Raw genomic sequence first — 27,665 nt, 5'->3', positions numbered from 1 at the left:
TTACCCGACAGCGAATATGTAAACACATACTTCTCTTCATGGAATCCAGGGAAGATTTATTTAATCTTCCAACATAAATATTCAGATTTTGTCTTTCCTTTTGATACCATATGTTCTGAGCACGGCACACAGACTTTCTTCGAGGCGCTCTTATCAGTTCTGCTGCACAGGTAAAGACCAAGACCCAGGTGAAAGAGGAAAAGCAAAGACTTTTTTGACTTGAAAATAACACACGTTGGCAAGAAGCAGCCAGTCTGACAGCGTGTGGTAACGTCTGGTTAAACATCCGGAGGGTATGTGCCAAGGGGGAAGAGACTTTTATCCAGGGTTGAATGTGTAGTAAATCTAGTTAAAATAAGTAAAAGCTAATAATAATTGGAAATATTTCTCCCTAAAGAAGAGGACAAAGGATGATAGGCTTCTTCACAAAGGGAAGGCCTAGGGTTTTTCTCTTTTAAACTGTAGGGAATTGGGTTTTCAAATTCAACATCTTTATCTCCAGAGCCACTTAAAAAGCCTTTTTCAAGGTTTTCAGCCTTGTGTGACTTCTCCCCAAGTCACTTACCGCACACCTACTATGCATGCCCTTACCATCTGGAAGCTTCGCGTCGAATGGAATTCACACTGCATCATATCGAAGAAGATAGGGATGGTGGCTTTGCGCAGTTCTGTCTCAGGAATTAGCGTCATTTCTAATATCGGGCCGACCATTTCTGGAATGAACTTTATCTTGTGTTGACCTTAAATACAGAAAGGCATTATTCAGAATTTTTTCTTTTTAAAGGATTTTAAATGAGCTTTGATGGACCAAACTGAAGACAGATCAGTTTGACTTTGAAAGCTGAGATATTAGAACATGCAACCATTTCTCATCCGGAAGAATTTTCAATGTGTTCAGCTTTTAGCATATGAAGTGGACTGCAGGGGCTCCTTGGTGGCTCAGTCAGTTAAGTATCCGACTCTTGATTTCAGCTCAGGTCGTGATCTCAGGGTCCTGGGACTGAGTCCCACATCAGGCTCTGTCCTCAGCATGGAGTCTGCTTGTCTTTCTTCCCCGACTCCTCCCCCGCTCACTTTCTCTCTTTCTCTCTCTCAAATAAACAAATAAAATCTTAAAATAGAAAAAACAAGTGGACTGTATTTGAAATGTTGTAAGGGAAGCTATTAAAATATCCATCCAGTGTAAGATCTGTAGTCACGACTTCCGTGTTACAGAAGACAAATGCTATTTCCCAATCAGACAACTTTATCACAAAAATCAAGGACATCAGCGGGCTCTACAGCAGGGCTGGGAGACAGCATACCTGGGATCTCAGTGGTGCCATTTTGTTATTAACAGTCACAACTTATCCCGAGTTAATCTATCTTACTCATCTTTCTGCACAATCAGAAAAGAGAATGGATCCTCTAAAGAATTTAGTTTAGTTTTTTTTTAGTTACTCAGCTAATAAGGATTCCTGTAAAGGGAGCCATAAAATAAATCTGGCTATTATAAATAGCCACACTTAACAAAGTTCATAACCCTCCTAATAAACTTAAATTAATAGATTTCTAAAATTTACATTAAGTGGACACATGTATAAAATGTAACCTCCAATAAGGAATCTGAATAAAATGAAAATCTTATTTTCAACTTTTACTAAATATGTGGTATTTGGACTAAGGCTATAAAAACGGGATTCTCATCACTTCCCCAAATGCTTAATGTCTCTGATAGGCATGTAACTGTGGCAAAGCATTCTCTTAAAAATGCTATTATACTCAGTCTCGCAGGTGACACTTGTCTTGTATTATGCCGGAAAGATGTCAGAGCCAGTGTTTCAGAAAACCGATGATAGTGACACCACGTCGTTCATCAATACAATTTGAGTGTCATGGAGTACTCGGTCTGTCGCTGACAGCTTTTACTGTTCCAAGCTGGCAGCGACATTTAGAAATGGCAGGAGCAAGTGGTCGTAGATGCAAGGATTGGAAAAATAGGTTATAAGAATGACAGTTTTCTAATTTTCAATTATTGACTTTCCTGCCCTTTAGTAAGGGAACCCAGCCAGGGGCCAGTGCTGAGCTCTACCTATAGTGATAACCCCGGGGATTTAACCTCTGCGAACAAATAGTCCTCACGGTGAGCAAGGCTTGGGTGTTCTCCAGGAATCATCTTTACTTTCTTGTTTTTCCTTTTACTCGCTTTTTTTTTTTTTTTTCATTTGCATTATGGATTTCCCCTGGAGCATATCTTGCTCAAATTTAATGATGAATTCAGGTTTGAAATCAATGAGGATCAAGGTGACTCTTGCAGTGTAGACTTCAAGAAAAAGAGGATTCACTTTTTTTTCCCCCTTTGAGCCAAAGGAAGAACAAGGTAATTATCAGATCACTGTAAGAACGCTTTACCTCGGGTCACCTTGCCAATCCCCTAGTTACAACTCCCAGATTCTTTAAAACCCACCGAGCATCTCTCTTCTAGTTACAAAACATGGCGCCGACCCATTCCGTCTGGACACCGGGCCATGCTCTCTCTGGCGGGGGAAGGTCTCACCCATCAGCAGCCTCTCCCTGGTTGAGAGATGATCTCAGCAAACACAAGGGTCCAAAAATCCGGGACATTAAACCCAGTCTTACCCCCAGGAAAATCTCCAGGTACACACAGGTAGACTGAGCAAAAATGTCCCCTATCCAGGCAAACTGAGGACCATCGATGAGGGCTTTAAGGAAAGCACCTAATTTGTCCAGTCCCCAGCATCAACCACGAAGGGAACCCCCAGTTGAAAACGACTCCAGACAAACCCAGCCAATCGGGATCTTGCCGCAGGCACGCTGGCTCTGGGGGCACCGGCCCCGCTGGCTGGCCCACCGTGTGTAATAAACAAAACGGAAGTGGAGGCGGCGTGGGCCGAGGGGAAAGCAGGTGCTCCGGCGCTGCTTCCCAGAGCAGCTTTGATAAATAACTGAAAAGCTCGGGAAAGAGGCACATCCCTCCTTCCCCCTCCTTTCTCTGGGAGAGAGTGTACTTTTGATTTCTCCTTTCAGACTCAACATGTGACAGGTTTGGGAGGGGGGCAACACCTGCTCTGTCCCACGGGGCAATGCCGTGTCTGCAGTCCTTGCTCTGAAGCTCTGCTCGGAGGGGAGATCCGAGACGTTCATCTCAATGTACCACACATGACTGCAAGGACTCAGGGAAGAAACAGTCTCGTGGCGCATTCGGCTTGTTAAAATCAAAAACAAATGGAGACCAGCGTCAAACATTCTCTGAGCGGACAAAACCAGTTCAGTCCTACAAGCAAAGCTTCATTTAGCTGATTTTGCAAGGCTAGCTTGACCTGAGGCGTTTCGTGCTTCTGCCTCTGGAAATCATAGGCATACACATACACAAACACAAACAAAAACAAAACATCTTCCAATGACCGACAGGAGATAACCACGAACCAATTCCCCCTCATTTAAGAGAATTCTAAAATTATAACTGATCACTAATATTATAAGCAACAAACAGTCCATGCTTTCTCACGACAAAAGCTGCTTCCTAACATATACCTCTGAGCCTCCCCCCACGTACTGGTTTGAGTGCTCTCGGCCTGCTAATTGTCTCCTTGGTGTGTGCACAATAAACCTTTACTGATACTACTTCCGTGACTCCCTCATTTTGCTTCTGTGATTGGTGACCTTTTGAAAGGCTCAAGGCCCCATCGTGCGATAGGTGACTAATTTTAAGATGGTAACTATACCTGACTTCCATTTTTATTTTGTTGGCAGAGCTGGCTAGATCGAGCTGCCAATATGTTCCCAAACCTGAGTCCATTAGAAAAAAAAGGCTGTGTAGAAAATAGGTTGTGTACATTCTGGGGAACTGAGACGTGCTGTCATAAACTTCTAGAGCGGGGGCCTTGGCAGTGACATTCAAGGCAGGCTCCAACACCTGAGTTCGCAGTAGGAAAGAGCCAGGCAGCCTGACGTGACCTCATGGAACCACTCTTAGCTCTTCTGATGGGCTGCTCGGGGCAGTTCCTTTGGGCAATTGATACCTTTTATTATGTTTTTAATTTTCCCAAAATACTGCAATTATTTTACAAGCAAGGAATGCAATCATGTTGGTTGGTGGTTATTTCTTGCTGTTACCAGAACAGCAAGGTCATGATACATTTGACCTTTTGGCAGCCTCTCAGGCCAGAGTCAAGGTTCCTGGCTGAAAAGCGGCAGAACACAGATCTTCCGCTTTCATCACCGTATTCAAATCAGCCACTGCCAGGATGCAATGGGACATTTGCTCTCCTAACTGCATCCGTTACCTTGCAAATCAAAAGATCTCCTGCTTGACTCAGCCTATTTGAAGCATAATGACAGATAATGTCAAGGGAACCAACTGCTCCAAAACAGCTTTAAGGACCTGATTTCCACCTAAGGGGGCGTCCTCAGAAGGTCGAGCCTTTCCCAGAGCCTGAAAGTGGTGTCACAAAGCAGCTCACAATACCCCGGGCCTTTTATTCCTTCCTTCACGACAACCCTGGAGATGGGGCCAGTTGCAAATGGTGGCCAGTCTCAGGGACCAGAGAGATGACTAGGAACAAAATTTTTATAAGAAGAAAGAAAAGTCATAAAGGCAGCCGCATCCATCAGTCAGGCCAGTCATGGCTTGAGCTGAGTTCTGGAGCCTTCCATTGCCAGGCAGTGACCCTTCGGTGATCCTCACAAAAGGGAGGGTCCTGGGAGCACTAAGGGGCCAGGGTGGGTGGAGTTGGGGAAAAAATTATTTATCAAGCAAGAAAAAAGAAGTTTATTTATTTTTTCCCTTTTTTTTTAAGGATTTTTTAATTTATTTTTGTTTGAGAGAAAAAGAGAAAACGCATTCGCACGAGCAGGGGGAGGGGCAGAGGGAAAGCAGGCTCCCCACTGAGCAGGGAGCTGGATGTGGGACTCAATCCCAGGACCCTGGGATCATGACCCGAGCCGAAGGCCGACGCTTCACTTTCCTGGGTGGGTGTCTCTAGTTATCCTAAATGATGCACCACGTATCAGGCCATTTCCTTAAGTACTGTCATTGGAAATCATACCTAAAATTCTCTTTTGGGGGGAAACACACAACTTACAGTGTGTACTTGGGAAATGAAACTGAACAATTCACAAGAGGGTGATGCCCCTCTCTTGGGAAGGGCGAGTGTGTTGAGAGACAGCCTGGAGGCTCACATGCAGGGATGGGGAGGCAGGTAAGCCCACAGCACCTGCCAGGTGGTTGCTGGCAGCTAGGAGAGCCCCGGATTCCCTCTTGGCCAGCAGACAGCGATTCCCTCCATGCCACTCTCTAAAGGTCCCTTGTTCTGTGCTCTCTACTGGGGCTGCGTCTGGTCCCTTGCTGGCATTGAGTTCCGCAGGGCAAATGACAAATGCATCTGTCAGAACATGATCAATTAAAATGAATCATGGATGGCCCTCCTCCCTGTTCTAGAAGCCTTGGCATTTCATTATTGAGATCATCATACATATCTAAGGAATTATGGAGCGTCAGGATTGGAAGGCTCTTGAAAACTTCGGTCCAACCTCTCTATCTTACAGCCTAGAAAATGGATGGAAGCCCAGAAAGACGGGGTCATGGGGGAGGCCACACGGCCAGGTAGAGGCAAGGTAGGAAGAAATATCTGGTAGGATTCAAGTCTTCACTTGGAGCCAGGGCTCCTCCTCTCTTCCCGGGGAAGGGGGGTGGGGTGATGGGGGGGCGGTTGGCAGGAAGTTCAAGGACAGGACAAGGCCTGGGAAGGCAAGTTTTGGAGATGCAGGAGGCCCCTGGACAGCCTGGAGCTGTAAGTCAGCTTCTGGGCATTGAAGCTGCTGCAGGAAAGTCCCTTCCAATGACCCAGCAAAGAGTTTCCTTAAGGGGTGCTCAAGTGCCGGAGCCCCGAACAGCACGCCGGCTGCAGGTTCCGAGCAGATGGAGCCAATCCGAAAGGCTCATCATCAGCCCCTGAGAGCTTCTGTGCTGGAATCTGATCCCTGAGAACCCAGCTGCTGCCTCACTTTAAACCAGACTCCTTAATCTCTCTGTTATTAGCATTATCCATAGAATATCTTATAGCTTTTCCCCCAAGGCCTTTTGCATTTATTTTTCGTGTAACACCCATTTGAAAAAGACTCCATCCTTCATATAAACAGGTGGACAAAGGATATTTGGAAATTCTAACTTTTCCTACAGAAGTGATAGGGCCTGCCTTTACACGTTTGCTGACATCCGGGGACTCAAGAAGGATGAGCCAGCAACCCCCTGTGAGGAAATCTGGCTCAGGCTGAAAACAAGGGGCCATGAACTTGCTGACTGCAAAGCTGGACTACAGGCGAGGTCCCCAAACCCTGACCCCGTCTGCTCGGAGGGACCTCGGGAGAGCGATGGAGTCCAGGTCCCCACCTTCAGGGAAAAAACCATGTTCCATGTTTATCATCCTGCCGCATTCTTCCCAAGGAACAGAGATATGTCAGGGGATCTTTCTGGCTAAGGTCTCTAGCCACGGCACAGACAGCGGGAGTCTATTCAAGAACGGAGCAAGGTGGGATGCAACGGAGTTGCTCCAGTCTTGGGGGAACAAATTTAACCCCGGCGCTATGGGGAAACTAGACGGAGAGGTGGACAGACACCTGCCTCCTTGGAGAGGAGAACAGAGTCACTGGGGAGAGCAGGGAGGGGAGGCCTCTGCAGCCATTTCGGGCTTCACGGGCCAAGTAAACAAAACGAACATTTCATATGGGAAATGCCACGGAAGTGACAGGACCCTCCACAGGACCCTCCGTGAGGCTGAAGAAAGGCACCTGGATGCCTCGGCACCAAGCGAGCGGACAGTGGAGAACAGTTGCTGGGAAGAGTTCCATCCCCCAGCAACTGGAAACAGAACTACCGTATGATCCAAACTAGAAAACGCCTAGAGTTCTCATCTAGGAGAGAGGCGGGTCCGTGCAGGACCCATTCAAGATGGTGATAGGATGCCCAATTACCAGTTCTTTATTCCCTTAAGGAGCTTACCTAACTGAATTACACGGCATAGTGACTAACATTTTAACAGTGAATCCCATGTTATTTTCATTAATAAAATTTTACTGGGGCTCCTCCGTGGATCAGTTGGTTAAGCGTCTGCCTTTAGCTCAGGTCATGATCCTGGGGTCCTGGGATCGAGCCCCGCATCAGGCTCCCTGCTCAGCGGGGAGTATCTTTCTCCCTCTCTGACACCCCTCCACCCCGTTCATGCTCTCGCTCACTCTTTCCCTCTCAAATGAGTAAATTTTAAAAATCTTTTAAAACTGTTTTATTATATTCTTTTTTCTTTTTATTGTTTACCCTCATAAGAACACTTAAGATGAGATCTACCCTCTTAACAAATTTTTAAATGCAGGACACAGTATTGTTAACTTTGGGTGTTATGTTGTATAGCAGATCTCTAGAACTTTTTCATCTTGCATAACTGAAAGTTTGTACCTTTCAACCAGAACCTCCCCACTCCCTCCTGCTCCCCTCAGCCCTGCCTCTGGCCCCATCATTCTACTCATGGCTTCTGAGAGTATAACCCTTCAGAAACTCATATAAGTGGAATGTTTTTGCATTTGGCAAGATTTCATTTTTACTAAAAAAATAAAGCTGAATAAAATTCCATTGAAGATGCACATGCCACATTTTCTTTATCCATTCAGCCATCGCTGGGCACTTAGCTTATTTCCATTTCTCGGCTATTGTGAATAATGCTGCCATGAACACGGGTGTGCAAATACCTCATCAAGATCCTGATTTCAATCCATTTGGATGTACCCCCAGAAGGGAGATGGCTGGATCATAAGGTAGTTCTATTTTTAACTTTTGAGAAACCTCCATGCTGTTTGCCACATTCCCACCAACTCTGTGCAAGTGTTCAAACTTCTGTAAATCCTGGCTGACACTTGTTATCTTCGGCTTTTTTCGTAATAGCCATCCTAACAGGTGTGAGGGGACAGCTCCCTGGGGTTCTGATTTGCATTTCCTTGATGGTCAATGATGTTGCTTACCTTTTCATACCTATTGGTCATTTGCATTTTTTCCTTGGAGAAATGTTAGTTCAAGTCCTTGGTCCGTTTGTTTTTAAATTGGTGGGGTTTTTTTTTGCTATTAAGTTGTAAGTTTTCCAAATACATTTTGGAAACTAACCCTTTAGCAGATCTATGGTTTGCAACTGTTCTCTCTCATTCCACTGAGTGTCTTTCATTTTGCTGATTGCTGCCTTTACTGTGCAGGAGCTTTTGAGTTTGACGTAGTCCTACTTGTCTATTTTTGCTTTTGCTGTCATTTCCAAGAAATCACCGCCAAGACCAGTATCAAGAAGCTTTTCTCCTATGGTTTCTTTTAGAGTTTTAAGGTTTGGAGTCTTGTGTTTAAGTTTTTAGTCCATTATGAGTTGGTTTGGGGTATGATGTTAGCCAACGGTCCAGCTTCTTCCCTTTGCATGTGGACACCCAGTTTTCCCAACCCCATTTATCAAAGTGGTGACCCTTTCCCCATTGTGTGTTCTCAGGTCTCTTGTCTAAGGTCAGGGGATTGCATACGTGCGGGTTTAGGTCTGGGCTCTCTTTCCTGTCCTGTTGGTCTCTGTGTCTGCCTAGAATACTAGAGTATTCTGACTCCTGCAGCTTCGTCACATATTCTGAAGTCAGGAGGTATGATGCCTCCACTTTTGTTCTTTGTCAGGACTGCTTTGGTGACTTAGGGTCTTTTGTGGTTCCATATGAGTTTAGGAATCTTATTTTTTAATGTCTGTGAAAAACGCCATTGGAATTTTGATGGAGATAGCATTGAGCCTACAGACTGCTTGGGGTAATATGGACATTTTAACACTATCAAGTCTTACAATCTACAAAGATGAGGTGTCTTTATATTTATTTGTTTCTTCCTTCATTTCTGTCATTGACTTTTTGTGCCTTTCACTGTTTAGGTCTTTCACCTCCTTGTTTTAAGTTTACTTTTAGTATTTTGTTCATTTTGACACTACTGGAAATGGGATTATTTTCTTAATTTCCTTTCCAGACAGTTGTTAGTACATAGAAATGCAACTGGTTTTCCTATGCTCATTTTGCATGCTGCGAGTTTTCTTAATCTGTTAGTTCTAATAGCATTTTTGATGGAGTCTTTAGAGTTTTCTATATAAACGATTATGCCTTCTATAAACAGATAATTTCACTTCTTCCTTTGTGATCTTGATGGATTTTATTGCTTTTTCTTGCCCAATAGCTTTGGCTGGGACTTCCCGTACTATGCTGAATAGGAACAAGAAAGTGGGCCCCCTTGTGTTCCAGATCTTACAGGAAAAGCTTTCAGTTCTTCACTCCTGAGTATCTTAGGTGTGGGGTTGTCCTATATGGCCTTTGTCACGTTAAGGTACATTATTTCCACACCCAGTTTGTTGAGTTTCTAACATGAAAGGCTATTAAATTTCATCAAATGCTTTTTCTGTGTCTATTGAAATAATCATAAGACTTTTATACTCCAATCTGTAAATGCAGTGTATTACTTTTGTTAGCGTGTGTATGCAGAACAATCCTCGTATCCCAAGGAAAAATCCCACTTGATCATGGGGTATGATCCCATTGATGTGCTGCAGAATTTAGTTTGCTAGTATTTTCTGGTGGATTTTTACATCTATGTTCATGACAGACAGTGGCCTATAGTTTCCTTTTCTTGTAGTGTCTTTATCTGGCTTCATTATCAGGGTAAAGCTTGCCTCATAAAATGCGTTGGGAAGTGTTCCCTTTTCTTCAATGTTCTGAAAGAGTCTGAGAAGGACTGGCTTTAGTTCTTTAAATGTTGGGTAGAATTCATCACTGAAGCTATCCGGTCCTAGGCTTTTCTTTGTTGGTAAGTTTTTGATTGCTGATTACATGTCATCTGTCTGTTCAGATTTTCTGTCTCTTCATAATGCAGTCTTGGTAGGCTGCATGTTTCTAGGAATTTGTCCATTTCCTCAAGGTTGACTGATGAATAATCATTCATAGTAGCCTCTTTTGACCCTTTTTATTCTGTGGTATTGATTGTAATGGTTCTGCTTCCATTTCTGATTTTATTTACTTATGTCTCCTCTGTTCTTAGTTAATCTAGCTAAAGGTTGGTCAATTTTGTTTATCTTTTCAAAAAATGAACTCTAGTTGTGTTGAATTTTCTATTGATTTTTTTCATTCTCGATTTCATTTATTTCTGCTCTAAACTTTATTATTTTCTTCCCTTTGCTGACTTTTTGTTTTTTTTTATAGTTCCTGGAGGTGTAAGGTTAGATTGTTTACATTTACTGATTAAGGCAACATTATAGACCAAATGGACCTAACAGACACCTAGAACATTCCACTCAGAAGCAAAAGAATCACGGTTTTCTCAAGAGCACACGAAGTATCCCTCAGATATGTCTCATCTTAGGTCATAAAACATTTCTTAACAAATTTAAGGAGACTGAAGTCATACCAACAACCATGGAATGAAATCAGAAATCAAAAACAAAAGGAAAATTAGAAAATTCACAAACAGAGGAAATTAAAAAGCCTGTTCCTGAATAACCAATGGGTCATTTCCCATCAACTGGGAAATCAGAAAATACCTTGAGACAAATGAAAATGAAAACAAAATCTACCAAAGTGCCCGAGATGCAGCGAAAGCAGTAGTAAGAGGGAAGTTTGTAGTGACACACACCTACCTTAATTCTCATCTGAGCACACGGAGCCCTAGTGTGCTCTCAGTGTGCGAGCATGTCCTACTGTCACCACCGGGGGGCAGTGTACCTACACACCGCGTCCGGTTTGGAGCAGGCCAAAAAAACCCGTTTGAGGGTAAAACGTGATCACCTGAATTCAGTAAGCAGTGGGTCTTGTGCGGTGGGATGAGCCACCCGGTCACCTGGTCTGATGCCTGGAAGCGGGGTGAATGTTCGTGAGGCCCGGACGCAAGAAATTTCAAGGCAGAGCCGTGTTCACCTGACAGAGGGGCACTCTTACTGATTTTTCCATGTGCCCCACGGTTCAGAGTTTCTTCCTACGTCTTACTTACCGAAAACAACTATTGCAAAGGTAGCAATTGCTCTCTGAGATAGAGAAGCAATCCAGACTTTCAAGACTCCCCAGCTGAGAGCCAGGGCCAATGTCATTGCCCACCACAGGTTCAGGAGAGTCACCACGGTTCCCCAATTCCCAGCTACTCACCGAGGTTGTACCACATGTCTCTGATTTCGAAGCCGATCTGCCTCCTCATATCTCCATACCTGGGAACCGAGGACAAGGGAAAGGCTGAGTCACTCTTTTGAGCATTTGAAAATCAGACTCAGATTATTTTTAAGTGAAATGAAAGTCTCCCAGCACGAGACAAACAAAGAGAGATCAAAGCTTCTCTTGCCACCAAAGGGAAATGAAGGAGGAAGAATCCAGCCAAGGGAGTCTCACCTACCCATCACCCCCCACACCACCACACCACCGCTGATTATGTAACTCCCCCCCACCCCCCTACCCTACAGGGAACTTGGGCGAAGTTGTGGAGGGTGAGGAAGGCATTTTCCTTCTTCAGTCTCTAATGGCAACAGGACGACCTGGGTCCCTGGCCTGAGGGGAGGCTTGTTTTCAGAGCCTGCTCTCAGCATCCGAACCCTGCAGACACCAAAAGACATCCTCCAGCCCCGCTCACAAAACCAGCTCTCACAGGTTACAGTTAAGCCCCAGAGTGGACAATCAGAGCAGGGAAGGCCTCTTTCAAATACCTCCCACCCTTCCTTAGCATTTTCAGTGTAAGGAAGCCTCTGCACCAAAAGATGTCAACAAACATTCCTGTTTTTGTTTATCAGGGAAAAGAAATGTTAATTTTCCTCCCACAGGGTCAGCAGAGGAGGTGTGCCTTTCAGTGAGTAAACAGAATTTGATGCTTCAGAAGATAAACGTTTATTAGTTTGTGAGCAATTTCAGTTTTTCCTTTATTGCCTAAGGAAGGAACTGATTATATTAAAAATAATAATTTGCGCAATTATCGTACAGGATTACAGTTTAGCAGCTGCTAGGTCATCAAGCTGCTCTGTTCGTCCTCACATCAGCTCACATGGAAAGGGAAGCGGCTGTTCACAGATGACCTGATTGGGGCTCTCGAGGCAAAACGCCTCCCGGTCAACCAACAGCCGTCCAGGGCTGCCACCGTAGAGGAGTGTCCAGGGCCCTATGCACCCAGCTGTCACATTCGGCAGGAGAGGTCTGCAGACCTCCGGCTCTCCACCCGAGAGGAGTGCGGACGTGGGTGAGAGAGGGAGAGTCGGGGGAATGCAGCCATGGCCAGCGCCACAGGGAGGAGACGCCTGTCCACTGTCAGCAAAGCTACTGCACCCAGCCAAGGGGTGACAGGAGAGCAGGCTCCACTGTCTAACTGGCACCCCACATGGCCCCCGGTCCATATGATCGAAGCCCCCTTCAGTACACCCTTCCTGGCCTTGGGGATCCAGTTTCCCGATTCCCATCTGGCTCAGGCATAAATGACAGAGGCCCCCAGCGGCCACTACAGCCCGGGGCCGGGAGAGGATACAGCCGACAGGCTCCTGGCATCCACCGGGGAGACACACGGCGCAGCACAGAGCCACGCCCAGACCCAGTGCTGGTGCTCGCCGTGCAGGTGGGCGAGTGGCGCCTCGGCCCAGTGGGCACGTGGTGAGCCGGGGGAGCTCCAGGTCACAGGCCCGACCCCCAGGGCCTGCCAGCACATGTTCAGGCCCCATCAGATCCCAGCCTGCGGAGCCGGCCTGAGCACCGCCCCTCCCCCCGCCCCGACCAACGGAGGTGGTGCGAGCTGGTCACAGCAGCCGGCCTGCCACAGACCTGACTCAAGCTTTAAATACTCTTCCAACGGCTGAGCGGTTCCTTCTGGCTCTGGAATAATCTCTCAGGATGGCTAAAATGCTACGTGGTTTGGGTCATTCGGAGTGACCCAATGTCTGGTGTCCTGCAGTGACGTGCCATTTCCCCCGAGCTGGGGTGGACACCTGGAGACCAGGAGGCCCACGTGGAGAGGGAAGCCTCACCACTCCTGCCTCTCCCTGGACACCCTCTCTCCTTGTGGGGTTGGCAGAGGGTGACATGCTCGTGGATGTCCGATGCCCATTTCCCAGTGACACTCTTCTGTCCTGGATGTGGAAAATGACATGTCCTCACAGGATTGGAGGATGGGGGATGGGGGATCAACAAAGACCGGAGAGCACAGCCCTCGCTAGGTCCAGGCCTGCTGTAGCAAGGGGCTAAAAATGCTGTTTTCATACTCAAATAAGACAAAGGTACTCAGAGCCAGAACAAAGGTAACGAGTGGAACAAGGCGCTGGAAGGTGAGGGGCAGGGCTGACTCTCTGACAGACAGACTGATCTTTTCTTTAGTTTTTATAAGAAGGCAGCTTTGATGAATCTATACGCATCTCAGTGTAATCCCCCAATCCAGTTACGGCTGCCACCAGACCTCAAGAGGGACTCCCGAACCGTTCATACCTTCCTCCTGGGGAGGAGAGAGCAGCGGTGATGGGGAGTGCGGGGACCCGTGCTCCTTACACAGCCACGGGCTCCCAGGACTGGTGGCAGCCTTACAGAGCACAGCCAAGTTCAGCTCTGACAACTGACATTTGAGGAGGGAATGGAAGCGGTCCTAGAGGGAGAAGCCAAAGGACTTGGCCGAGTCACAGGCAAGGAGAAAAGAAAGAGAACCCGATCTTCAGACCCCAAGGTCCGTGCCCAGCCCCATGGCGCACATCTCGAAGCCTGGCAAGTCCGGACCTCCATGACGGCACGGCACAGCGCTATGTCACATCTCTCAAAGGGCCCTGGTCTCATCTGACTCAGGTAACAAGACTACCAGGTGAGCAGAGAGAAGCTGCCGAGGCCCTCTTTCCACTGAGGAAGCAGAGATTCCCGGAGCTGAACCACTGCACCTGACCCCACAAGGATACAGCAGCAGAAGCAGAGTCACCTGGCGCGTCCCATGACGCCCTACCCACCACACACACAAGTCAGAGCGCAGCTGAAGGCTGCCAAGGGGGCCGCTGAGGAGGCAAGCTTCCCACAGCCAAAGCTGCAGTCCACATCCAGCCTCAGAACGCTGGGCTAAAAGAGCATGAATCTGGTCTCTGGGGCCTTATCTCAGCTCCTGGTTTTATGAATCTTCATCCCCAAAAGCAGAAAACCCATGTCCACCACAGATAGCTCAGGCCTGGGGTTAAGGCTTGACCTGCGCCTAAATCTAAGCACTCTGGGCCAGTGACCTGGCCACTCTGACCCTCAGTCTCCTCATCTGTAGTACTGGAATAATGATGTATGATGTTCATCTCCCAGGAGTTTCAGAGAATGAGAGACATGATGTATGTCCTAGAGAGCACTCAAGCCAGGCTAGCTGCTTCCTTAAAAGCCCAGACGAGACCTCATCACAGGAACCCCCTCATGGTTACAATGGTCATTTACATTGATTCATTCAGGGAACATTACTCACTGATGTACTAATTACTGAATACCCACTGGAGGCCAGGCTTAGAGCTATTATGGGAGAAGTAATATAACATGGAGAACAAAGTCCACAGACCTTCGGGCTCTAGTAGCATGGCAGCAGACATTAAACAAATAATCACACTAGAACAACACACACATAGGTACATACAGTAGTCCTTCGAAGTCTGTGATCATGGCCCTTTAGGAAAAATAGGAGTGAGAGTGTAACAGTGGGCCCAGACTGCCGAGGCAGTTCCCTGGGACAACTGACCCTCAGATATGAAGAAGGAAAGACAGAATCCAGGCAGAAGGGAAGGAAGAGCATTCTGGGCAGATGGACCAGCAGGTGCAAAGGCCCTGTGGCAGGGACAGGGTAGGTAAGTATGTGGACCAAAAGACGATATATGGCTAGAAGACAGAGAGCCTGCTCGTTCCCTTTAAGAGACCAAGGGTGATACAGTGTGACCAAAGGCCACAGAGGCAGCTTTTTAAAGATTCATTTTCTAACTATTTTTGAAATAAGAAGTAGGATTTACTTCACTAAGCAGCGCACATATAAGTATCTGTGTGGGACTGTTTTACGAAATTAACAGCTAACCGTACTATCTTCAGTAAATTTGGATGCTTTCTTACATTTTATTTCACTGAAAAAAAAAATGTGTTGGGCATGACTGTTGTGGGTTGAACTATGTCCTCCACAATACCATGTTCAAGTCTGAAACCCTGGGACCTGTAAAGGGGACCACATCTGGAAATAGGGACTTTGCAGGTGTTGCCAGGTTAAGGTGACATCATACTGGACTGCAGATGTCAGAGGGGAGTTAAGACCAAGGACTGGCATCCTTATAAGGGGAGGGATATTTGGAGACATGGGAAGAAGGCCACGAGAAGACGAGGTCGAGTGTGGAGCCAAGGAGTGCCAAGGCCTGGGGACAACCACCAGCAGTGAGAGGCACAGAGCATGTTCTCTCTCTGAGCCTCCAGAAGGAACCACCTCTGCCCACGCCTTGATCTGGACTCCTGGCCCCCTGACCTGGGAGACAATAAATTTCCGTAGGTCTTAGCTGTCCAGGCTCTGTTAACTTTGAGGGCAGATGACCGTAGGGAACAAATACAAAAACCCATTAAGCTGCCATCATGGCCCAAGGAAGGGTCGAGATGCAGAGCTGAAACGCGCCATCTGACGGAGGGAGGATGCAATGAGAAGCCCAAAGACCAAGGCGTGAGGGGCTCCCCCTCTTAAAGGTCTAATGGAGGATTATGAGCCTGACGAGGGAACAGAGACACCAGAAAGGGGGAGGAAAATCTCCATGGGGCTCTGCAGAGAAAGGAAAGAGGAAGATCGTGTGGGGAGTAGGTGGAGGCTGAAGAAGGCGGACAGACACAGAGGTTGCTGGAGGGACATGGTGAGGCAAGATGTGTTGGGTTGAATGGCAAGTCCCTGGGGGGAGGTGAGAGGAGGTGGGGCCCCATCTGTGACCCAGGGAATCAAGTTTATTACACACAGGGCTTGCATGTGCCACGGTGCCCTGCGCCGTCCAAGTTTTACCATGTGGACAGAGCACATGGGACACCTCCCTTGGCCAGGGACTTGGCACAGGTCACTGTTCATTAAATCTGTCTCCCTGGGCCCCCTGCTAATTCTGGTTTAGAGTGGAGTTATTTTGAATAATTGGAGTCTCTTAACCAATGAGCATAAACACAAACTCTACTTCCTAAACCATTCCTTATTATAATCGGGGGTCCCCAATCCCAGCTTCAGATCAGCCCACACTGCAAGGCGGGGCTTTTTGCAGCTTTGTTTGGGTTTCCCTAAAAGCAATGTCTTTAGTTTGACCTAACACACGAACATCTCAGAACCCCGTGCTCAGAAAGATGGAGATCTTCGTGTATATGGAATTTCCACCTGGTCGCAAAACCTGTCCTCTCAGAGGGTGTGACTCCTGCACGAAAAAACACATAGAAATAAGTAAATAAAGATGAGATTCAGCGTGGAGACCAGCCGAGGAGACGGTCTTCATGGAGGGTGCTCTCCGCACACAGGTTCAAATGCATGGACCTGGGGTTGGCCTTCAAACTTGACTCTCGGGCTGAAAATTTTAAGTGAGCCTTTTATGCTTCGATATGTCGGATGCCTGGTGCCAGAACCCCTTTCTCTTCCAGCACGAAGTCTGGTCCTGAACACAGAAGGCTGTTTGCAGTCACGGGTCACATTGTCCCACACGAGGACACACATGTCCTGCATACTAACGTGGTCAAGCTGGCTGCTGATGAACAGCCAACTTTTTTCTATCTGAATCATATTCCCTAAGTCCCCGTAATGTCAAAGGCTGGGGGTGGGGGTGGGGGTGGGGGATGGGGTGAGGAGAAATAATGGTCAGTTTTCTCATGCCTGTGACACCTCTATCCTTTGCTGGGAGTCACTAGCACCAAGGGTGTCTGAAGGCTGAGTCAGTTACATTCTCTTATTATAGACTTTGATTCCTGGTGGTTATTTATTTTGTGGTTCATTGGAAAATCTCATACTCAGTTTGGGTTTGATATAATCAGTTCTCTGCATGGTCTGGCCCATTATTTTATGCTACTTCCATACACATTGGGGAATGTCTCTGGAATGAATACCCTAATTATCTCCCCAACCTAGGTCATCAGGAGGGCAGAGAGCTTCACGTGAGGGAATGAGCAGGTAGATCTTCTGCCCCTGGGGTTTCCTATTGTCTGGGGCCCCATGTCGTTAGCCAGGCAGACAGGAGCAGATGGTAGCTTGGCAGAGAGGAAGAGAAGGGCAGGCAGGAGTGTGAAGGGTGTGAAGGCAGCGGAGTTCCTCACTGAAGCCCTCCCTCAGAGATGCATTTAGTTGACTTCAGGAACCCTAGAGCAGCAGACTGGCCCAAAGGGAGGCAGCCAGAGGCTCCTGAAGGGGGGTGGCATCCTTCTGCCTTCAGAGCTCACGGGTTTCCCCTCTAGAAAGAGAGAGCCAGGTGAATTACCGGGTGTGCCCTGTGTCAGCACCAGGCCCTTTGCTGAGACCCGTGAGGTCGATTCCCAGATCACTGGGCCTCCCACTCTGCCCCAAGCCAGCAGGGTCTAGCCACTCACTCACACTTCAACAATCCAGCGCATCTCTCAGCTCATGAAGCAGGCCATGGCCTTGGGGGCTTGATGTCTCCTTTGAGGATTGGCTGTCCGTGGGCCCGTGGCTCAGCCCGCCAACCTGCTAACCTCCCTGTTCCTACCCCACCCAGTCTGGAAGCCTCTCCCACCAGAGGCCTTGGGGCACCCCCCGTCCACTCCCAAATGTCCATGTGCAGGCTATCAGGGCACCCGCTGGGCACTGACACTCCATGTGATCACCCACCTGCCCAAGACTGTGAACTTCTCACCTTGGCATCCCGAGCACCAGGACCCTGAGCACGGACGGGACAGGCACACGATCCCTTTTCACTAGAACCACTTGAAGCAGATTAAAACCTTTCTAGGCACTGGGGAAATTGAACCATGTGGGTAGATGACTTCAAATATGTCTTATGTAGATTTTGGTATTTAGAACTAAAACGGCACATTGATTATCAAGTGTTTAAGGCAGAGACAGGGGCAAGATGAGTACAACAAGCACAGGTGAACCGGCCACATGTCTGAGGCACACAGCCTCCCAGCCCACAGGAGCTTGTCTCCGACAGAGAACACTTCTGCCTGGTGGCCCATCATGGCCACACACCGAGCCTAGGTCCCTGGGAGAGGGCCCCTCAGGGTGCATAAGGGGCTGAGGCCGTCCTGCCAGAGTCTTGCAAAGACAATTTCTAAAACGCTTGGGTTCCCCACTCCCCCTAGGGGAATCCATGAGAAAATTTCAAAGGGAAAATCTGCAGTCCCTCCTTGCCACAGTTATGAGGAAAAGAAGACTCAAAGCTCCATTTGGAAGCCCTGCATCTCTGGAAGGGAGACACCAGCTGGCCGTGTTTCATTTTCCTTGGCTTTGAACCCTTTGAAGGCACAGGGCTATGTGGGAAGCAAGTGTTTTCTTTGGCGGTTGAGGACCCTGTGTGGACAATGAATGTATGACGTGGCTTTAGCTTAGGCTGTTAACATCCGCAGGCCAAAAGGAGGCCCAGCACAGAGTCACCCGGCCCTGGCCTGGAGAAAGCTCGGAATCAATGGTTTTACTCTAAAAACCTCACAGGAGATGCCAGCTCTTTTAAGACAGATTTCTGGTTTAAATTCTCTTGTCCTACAGGCATCTTGAAGGGTTGGCCACGCTGTGCGCTTGGCAGAGAACGGGTTGTGCTGCTGGCTGGAGCTGGGTCTGGATTCCAACCTCACCGCACAGCGACTCCTGCACACACGAAATCCACCTGCCACGTCCTAGCTGTCCTTCCGCGGGACTGGATAACAAGGCGTCGCAGGTGCCGGGGTTGGCTGTGAGTAAGCTGTGTGGTGCTCAGAGCGTGTGAGTTATCTCTGCCTCTACTATGGAAATTTCCAGCATGAGCACATCGAAACAAGGGCAGAGACAGCCACCAGGTACCATCCCTAACTTCACATGAGCCCTGAGAAGATGTAAATTTGGCAAAGTGGAAGCTTCCCGACGGAGCCAGTCCCCAGAAGGTGCCACCTGGCGTCTGTCTCTGGAGCCAGGGCTGGCAGTCAGACCCCACGTGGTCTGCGGGAAGGCAGAGCCCGCCTTCCCAGCAGTGACCGGCGGGTGAACACCTTGGCTCAGAACTGCCTGGCTTAGAATGACTGGGCGTGTAGCACCGGCCATGTGACTTGTTCAAACATGTTTCACCTTCCTTTCTGGAAAGTTAAAGATGAGAAGGGAATCCAGTGAACAACTTCTGTTCTGGTTTTAATGGTGATGTATGAAAACTGCACTCGGGGCGCTTAGAAAGTCACTGGCGTACAAGTTCGATAAATATTTGCTGACATCATTCTCACTTTGAAGGGATGATGTGCTTCTGGTGAGGCCAGCAAGTGAGAGACGTGCTCAAAGAGCAGGAGGGGCGCTGAGCCGCGCTTTCGCCATCTTCTGAGACTCCCTCTGCAGTCCCCAGTGTCAGGGAGGGACAAAGTCTTAGAAAAGTCAACGCAAAGCAGAGGAATTATGAAACGACACGCAGGATCCGGGGACACGGAGACATGGGAGCAGCAAGAGAACTCTTTCAAGTATTTATGAAAGGAGTGCTCAGAAGAGAGAAGTTAGGGAAACTGAGGCAGAGAGGGGGCAAGACCCTCCAGGGCACCCACGGACAGAAAGCATGGCAGGATTCTTTTCTTTGTCCTGAGCCAGGAGCCAGGCAGGACTCAGAACTGAAGGACCAAGGCAGCGACGCAGGGCTCCTGCGAGGTTCGGATCACCCAAGAACTAGTCTAGCCCTTTGGATCTCCCACCTCGAGCAGGACCTGGGTAACCTCTCTCAAAGGAGGAGACCCTGGGCAGCTCTCACTCTCACGGTGTTCTCCAACAATCCCAGCGGTGCCGACCGCTTGCACGAGATGCTTCCTTTCTCGAAGGATCATTGCACAGCAGACAATAAAGAAAAGCACATGTGGAAAGACATCAGGACGGTGCAGAGCAGAAGTGATTATCTCCTGAAACGCCCATTCTGGGTGGTGCTAGCGGTGGTGAGTGACAATGACTAGAACTCATGAGAAGGACCCTGCAGTTTTAGATCTTGATTCGTGGGCTAGAAAAGGCAGCACCAGAGTCGGGATTTGGAACCGACCTTTCATGACACAAGGATTGCATCTTCAGGTGCACACCCAGCTGGTTTAGACATGACCCAGAAATGATGCTAACAGATTTACAGGCTCCTGCCCGTGATTTCAGGGCTGGACGCAGACTTACTTGTTAAGGATTTTGGCTCTCTTCGCGCTTGAAAAATTCTCCAGTTGCAAGGACTCCTGAGTGAGGAAAGCAACAGCCAGGTGGAAGTAATTGTTCCAAAGCTGAAAACCAAAAAAGGGGAAATGCTGAGTGCCGGATAGCTTACTAGCGGGTCTCAGAACGCTCAGAGGCGTTCCTCATTTTCCTGTACACTCTTCTGAAATGTTTAGAAATCCACACCCACTCTAGGCAGGTGGAGAGCCAGCCGGCCACAGTGTGGTTCACGGCCACGTGTGGGCACCGAGGTCACAGTGCGCGTCCTCAAATCCTAGCTCTGCCACCTCCTCGGGCAAGTAATCTAATCTCCTGGGGCCTTGGTTTCCTGAGAGGTAACAGGGGAGTCTCACAGTGTCCGTCTCCTGGGGTTGCCAGAGGGTCACAGGTGTGAACAGGGGAGAGGCTTCGGCAGGGGCGGGGATGGGGGCTGCGGAGCAAGCAGTAAGGACATGATAATGTCGGTTCCTGTTACTGGGGTATCATGGAGCCCCTTCCTTACCAGTAGATAGATTTCTATAATTTATGACTTTTTCAGGTACCAAAAATGTCCAGAAATACTAGATAACTAAGGAAGCAAGTTGGAAAAACTTTGAACATTTTATATTTCAAAGACCTACAGATGATATATGGCTTAACAGATGATTTACTATGAAATGATTTTTTTAAAAAGATTTTATTTATTTATTTGACAGACAGAGATCACAAATAGGAAATCACAAGTAGGCAGAGAGGCAGGCAGAGAGAAAGGAAGGGAAGCAAACTTCCTGCCAAGCAGAGAGCCCGATGCGGGGCTTGATCCCGGGACCCTGGGATCATGACTGAGCCGAAGGCAGAGGCTTTAACCCACTGAGCCACGCAGGAGCCCCTGAAATAATTTTGTTATAAAGCTCTGACCTGTGGAAGTTTGGTCTACTTGAACACAGTAACCTAGACTTACTGTCTTAACAGTGTCATTATGGGGGCGCCTGGGTGGCTCAGTCAGCTGAGTGTCTGACTCTTGGTTAGGGCTCAGGTCGTGATCTCAGGGAACTGAGATCGAGCCCTGCGTCGGGCTCCCTGCTCGCGGGGAGTCTGCTTGAGATTCTCCCCTTAGCCCTCTGCCCCTCCCCGCTGAAATTAATTAATAGCATCATCATGTGTAGATTCTTAAAGTCATGGAACTAACAGCCCTGGTTGGATCAGTGCTTAAGACCAGGTCAAGAACATCATGACGCAGGAAGAATTCTCGGATCACACAGCGATGATTTGGACATACTCCTGGCCTTTACACGTAATTCCTGCACCCACCAAGCTTGTTCCAGAGGACAGTCTGGGGCGGGGTGGGGGGGCTTCCCCCTGCTCCCAGGAGGGAAAGAGACTGGAGAGAGCTCCCATCACACGTCCAAGCTCGAAAGGCTTCCACAATCTTGAGAAGAAACCTGGGGGTGTGGGTTTTCTTGTTTACCAAATAGGAAAAATATTTATTATATCAAATGAGACAGTCGCAAAAGGCTATGTAAAAATAAACAGTAGCGACTCTATTTTTGGTCCCCTGTGAAGTAAGTGGGAATTTTAGAGCCTAGTTGTAAGAATGTGCGGTCTTCCATTTACCTAACACTTTTCACGAACGGGGCACTTTCTTCAGTAGCACAGCAGCTCGCTGGATGGCTGCAGAATTGTCCAAGTAAGTGCGGGGCCCCTGCTTCCTGGATGCGGTGCAGAGACTCGCACAAAGCCATGGGTTAAACGTGACGGACAGTCTCGAGTGGGGTGTCCCGGGATGGAGCCCATGTGGGGCTTCCTGCTCAGCAGGGAGTCTGCTTCTTTCTCTCTCTCCCTCTCCCCTTCCCCTGCTCGTGCTCACTCTCTTGTGCACGTTCTCTCTTAAAAAATTAAAAATCTTTAAAAAGTCATAAAAAAATCACATAAAAATACAAGCCATAAAACAGCATGCCCTGCGTGATTGGAGGTATGCCAAGCTGTGACTGGGGTGTCCGAACTTGAACAGGGTCTGAGCACTGGTAGTAATAATGTGACCTTGGTGTGGGTCCTTTTACAGTAGTTATGCAGGAGAAAGTTCCTGTTTATAGGAAATATGCATTATAGCACTGGGGGGTATTGGATGAGGGTCCTTTGTGCTGTATTGATGGGAACGGGAGGCAGGCTGGGCTGGAGCACGGGGACACCGACGGGGAAGCAGCTGGCAGCCCTCGGGGTTGATGAGTTCAGGGAGGAGGAGGCGTCAGTAGACAGAACTGTGCGGTGAACACAACGATGTAAGAACATAGCAGCGTGCCCGTCGGAGCCCGTCGGAGCCCCAGCTCCCCGGAGCTCACACTGAAGGCCGCTGCCGCCGTACGACACCCAAGCCCTCCACCTGAGGGTGGGCAGGGGCGGCTGCTGCCGGCTGGAATGGCAGGCCCGACGCACTTCACGCTCCCCAACGGCCAAGGTGCTATGTTGGCCCATAGAACACAGGGCCACCAAGGTGTGTACGCGTGAGGGAAGCAGCCTCGGGTCCTTCCTCAGGAAACCGTGCACAAGAGCAGCGACAACAGACACGCTGGGGAAAAGGAGCCCAGACTCACAGCAGCCACCCTTCCGAGGCACGACATCGACCCAGCGAGGACGGCGTGAGGCTCATGGGGGTAAAATGGAAAACCCTAATGAAGGACACAAAAAGACGACCTAAATACTCCTGTATGGGATGGGAAAAAAGAAATACTGCGAAGTACTCCCCCTCATCCTGTAACAGTTCGCCTTCATTTATTTACCAACTCAATGGCTTCCCAATAAATAAATGCAGTGTTTTGAAAAAGTAAGGCTAACAAGCTGATCTTGCATTTCGGATGGAAAAACGAAATACAAAAGGGGTGCCTGGGTGGCTCAGTTGGTTAAGGGTCTGTCTTCAGCTCAGGTCATGATCTCAGGGTCCTGGGATCGAGCCCCATGTTGGGCTCCGGGGAGTCTGCTGCTCTCTCTGCCTCTGCCAGCCACTCCCCCTGCTTGTGCACTCTCTCTGTCAAATAAACTAATAAAATCTTAAAAAAAAAAGGAAAGGAAAGGAAATACAAAAGAGAAACCAAGATGGTTTTGCAATGGCAAACTAATGGGGAAGTCCTGGCTCTACTAGCAGGGTATATAAAACCAGAAGGGAATAACGCAGGGAATTGAATGGATGCACACGCGCGCACACACACACACACATTTGCAATTGTGTTTTTTACGGTGGTGTTTTAAATCACCGTTTTTACAGTGGCGTTTTAAATCTATTCATGAAATGATATGGGAAAAAGTGAAGTTTAAACTGTTAGCTCTAACACTAACAAAAAAATTCCAGGTAAATTAATCATCAGGAAGTTTTTTAAAAAAGGCAGAATTATAAAGGTATTAGCACATACTAACTATGTAAAAAAATAGTTACCTTTATAACGCTGAGGCAAAGAAGGATTTGCCAAGCAAAACATAAAACCAAAGCGGCATTAAAAGAAATGACAGATTCGACTGCAGAAAAATTAAAAATTTCTATATGATAAGCCTAAACCCATGACTAGGCTATATTACGAATTTCAACTTAGAGAAAAGAAGGACAAATAGCCCATTAGAAAAATGAGTATAGGGAATGATCAGTCAGTTCACAGTAGAAATCACACAGACAGTAAGTATTCTCAGCCTAAGTAGCAATCAGAGAAATTCCAACAAAAATAAGAAACAACAATTTTAAAGAAATTGGTCCTGGAGATGGTTTTAGAGAGTGGCTGCTCTCAAAGAAGGTTGATGGGATTGTAAATTGCTACAGAGGATAATGTATCGGTGTCCATTCACGTACACTTTCTTACCACTCCGCCTGGCAGCTACCCTTCCAGGAGCCCGTTCACAGCAATGCAGCACAGAGAGGCATTGCCTACAGCAGGGACAACCCGGCACGGCGTGGAGGTCCTCCGTGCAGGAGGGCCTGCGCAAACACTGGTACATATATATCGCTAAGTGCGACGGAACAGAGCAAAAAGTACAGAATATAATCCGATTAGCTTTAAAAGCCGAAAGAAAGCACGCACAGGTCTGGATGAATGCTTAACTAGGTATCAGGAAGCGCCCACAGTTAGTTAAAAGTCACTCCGCAGAGGGGAAAAGGGTGAGGAGGGGTCTTTCATATTTCACCTGATGTGCTGGTTTGCAGTGCCTGAATATTTTACAATGAGCATAGACCTGTGTTTTAGGATGTGGGAAAATAAGCATTAAGCAGAGAAAATGATACAATCCTAAATATTGTAAAAAATAAAAATAGTAACACTTTAGATCTACAGTTCTTGATACATTAATATACACTTATATTCCACAGTGTAGATAGAACAGACATTTACCATTTAAAAATTATTAAGGAAATACAGGCATGGGTTCCATCTCAATGAAGAGTCCTGCCCAGGGAAACTAGTACCATTTACATCTGGATTTTTTTTTTTTAATTAACAAACTTTAGTAGATTGCATAATAAAAAAAAATCATTATTAGCAGATAGATCATTATACACCCAGAGTGCAATGAAACTGAAAGTCACAAACTCCAGATGTGTGGTAAATCATGCCAGGCAACATCAATCCTTATCATTCACACACACACACACACACACACACACACACACAGCCTCCCTCTCCCTCCCCCGCCTCTCCCCTCAAGCACTGAAGAAACAGGGCCCAAACCCATCGATGGGCTGACGCAACCCAGAGCCATGTGGGGGAGGGTCTGGGGGAGGGTCTGTGCAGGGAAAGGCCACTGCAGGTAGCACCCACAGAGAACCCAGTTCTCCAAGCCAGCAGACCTCAGGGATGCAAACCCGCTTGGCCCCGTCTGCAGAGCCCTCCCTCCTGACGTGTGGACAGTATGGGTCTGAGTCAGCCTCTCTGCTACCACACCCGTGGGTGGCCTGTCTGCTCACTCCCGACGTGTCACTCTGATTCCTACTTTTGCTCTGAAACCGCTCCATCTCCCTCCTTGCTAATCGAGCAAATACTCCAAAGGTGTAATTTTCAGTCCTCGGGTTCCAATAGTACATCTTGTAAATTCCATTTCCATACCTTGCATGGGAAACCAATTAAGTTCGGGGATTAGAAATCCAAGATATTGGCTCTGACCAGCAATTTGTTTTAGCATATTTCCCAACAAAGGGCACGTCTACCTCTTCTCTTACCTGTAGCTCAAAGTTGGCTTGATCCAGAAATTTTTTGTTCAGCATATCTGCATACTGATTAATCGCTCGCAGGAAGACTCTGAAAAGATCAAGAGAAAATTACATAATTACACACTTAGGCTCGGCACCTCTGTCAGCTTGGCATTTCAATGAGACACAGCCTGCGTCTGTCTGGAAAGTGAGCGCTCGAAGTCCTGTGAAAAGCTATGAGGTTGTGCCAATAAAAAGCCCAGAGAATTATACGCATATGTGCTCTAAATTGATCAAGGAAATCAGCACATGCAGAATAAAAGAAACAGACCAAAATGCTAGCATCTGAAAGTAACATATGAAAAGTACCACTTAAAAAAAAAAAACAACCCAATTTTTTTTTAAAAGAAAGGAAAAGGTGATAATTAAAGCCTCCTGTCAAGTCACCATGTCTTCATGGAACATTATTAAACTGGTCTTTGCTTTGCAGGCTTTTTACAGGTAAGCATTTGAAAGTGCTGGGGCACCTGGGTGGCTCAGTGGGTTAAAGCCTCTGCCTTCAGCTCGGGTCATGATCCCAGGGTCCTGGGATCAAGCCCCACATCGGGCTCTCTCCTCTGCAGGGGCCTGCTTCTCTTCCTCTCTCTCTGCCTACCTCTCTGCCTACTTGTGATCTCTCTGTCAAATAAATAAATAAAATATTAAAAAAAAAAAAAAAAAAAGAAAGTGCTGTGATACACCATCTATCAGGCGTGGCGCGGTCTGGTGACTACCTGGAGGTACAGCTTACTTCGGTGTTATCCATCCTCTGATCCGCATGTTGATTTTGGTAACTAACGACTTGTTAAAAAAAAAAAAAAAGCTATGGTAGATGTGTAAGCGATTTGACAAGAAGGTTAGCAGGAATTTCAATGCATTGATCCACTGATAACGGACAATTTTAAGCACCCAGAGCAAACTATTACATCCTTTAATACCTGGACTTTTGCTTGTCTGTGTTGACAGGTTACAGATGACCCCGGAGGTCTAAGCCTTCCGCCAGCTTGTGCGACCTGCAGATTACTTTTATTGTCCCTGAGTGCTCACAATAACACAGCTCCGTCCAGATACTTCTTTTTTTTTTTTTTAAGATTTTATCACAAGTAGGCAGAGAGGCAGACAGAGAGAGAGGGGGAAGCAGACTCCTCGCTGAACAGAGAGCCTGACGCGGGGCTCGATCCCAGGACCCTGGGATCATGACCCGAGCCGAAGGCAGGGGCCTAACCCACTGAGCCACCCAGGTGCCCCCAGATACTTCTTTTTAAAGGACCCTTCTCCCTCTGCACAAAGGCAGGATGCATGGAGAATTAGCATTAGGTCACAGATAATAAACTTAATTACACTTCCTCTGTTTAGGCAGCAGGAAGCAGCCAGAGAGCGTAAAAATCTAGGTTACTTCCCAGGAACCAGCGCTCTCCGAAAGCGTGTTTTCTTTAGCTGTGCATGCCTGGAGAAGCCCCCCGTGCCAGACTGTCCCTGAGTCCCTTGAAGGCCAGGCAGCCTGGGAGGAGGAAGAAAGGGGCTTTCTGCCTGGGGCTTTAAGGAGGTCTCTATCCCCCACCTCCTGCCCAGCACTTCAGCGTCTCACATACTCAGACAACTCCAAGAAAGGAGGTTTGCAGACAGCATCTCATTAAGGGGCTGATCGGTTGGATCCAGGGCCCAAACAGGTGTGACAAAGGGCCAGGACGGAGTTTCCATCGCAGCTGCTGAAGAAAACTGTGGTCAGACTTAGCAGAATTCTTCCCTGGGGACAGTAAATAGAACCAAAAAGGAGGCATCCATGTCTTAAGTGACTCTGAGTGGAGGGGTATGGGGATCCTGGCCCTGTCCATTAGTCAGGGGCACAGAAGGGACAGCAGCATCCCACAGCCAGAGGGTTGCCAGAAAATATGACTACAGGCGGCCCAGTTAAATTGAAAAGCAGCTCTTACAGCTGAAATTTGGGATCTACTGGGAAAACCTGAACACAGGGCCCTAAGGGTGTCTTGACGAATTAATAGAGGACCAGGATAAAAATCACTCAAGTTAGGACGGGTCTTGTATCTAGAGTACACCCGGCAAGCCTCATCAGCCCTCCAGGCCTGGGTTGGGGTCTCCTGGGCCAGGGTTAGCCCTCAGAAGCACAAGATGCAAGCCTGA

At 47.8% G+C, this 27,665-nt stretch overlaps 1 protein-coding gene across 2 annotated transcripts in view; it reads right to left on the bottom strand.

Annotated features, from left to right (window-relative positions):
* The window catches only part of DOCK1 (dedicator of cytokinesis 1), a 491,675-nt gene that overhangs the window by 74,222 nt on the left and 389,788 nt on the right, over window positions 1–27,665 (bottom strand). For both annotated transcript variants that reach the window (XM_044240731.1, XM_044240732.1), the window contains exons 30-33: window positions 25,515–25,593; window positions 20,312–20,412; window positions 11,179–11,237; window positions 592–740 (exon numbers count right to left, since the gene is read on the bottom strand). In XM_044240731.1, coding sequence (XP_044096666.1) covers window positions 592–740; window positions 11,179–11,237; window positions 20,312–20,412; window positions 25,515–25,593 — 388 coding nt within the window. The remainder of the gene's footprint in view (window positions 1–591; window positions 741–11,178; window positions 11,238–20,311; window positions 20,413–25,514; window positions 25,594–27,665) is intronic.

This window comes from Neovison vison, chromosome 2 (assembly GCF_020171115.1).
Source record: "Neovison vison isolate M4711 chromosome 2, ASM_NN_V1, whole genome shotgun sequence".
In the NCBI taxonomy this organism is placed as follows: domain Eukaryota; kingdom Metazoa; phylum Chordata; class Mammalia; order Carnivora; family Mustelidae; genus Neogale; species Neogale vison.
Note: the sequence above shows the minus strand (reverse complement) of the source record. Positions and strands in the feature narration are given on the sequence as shown.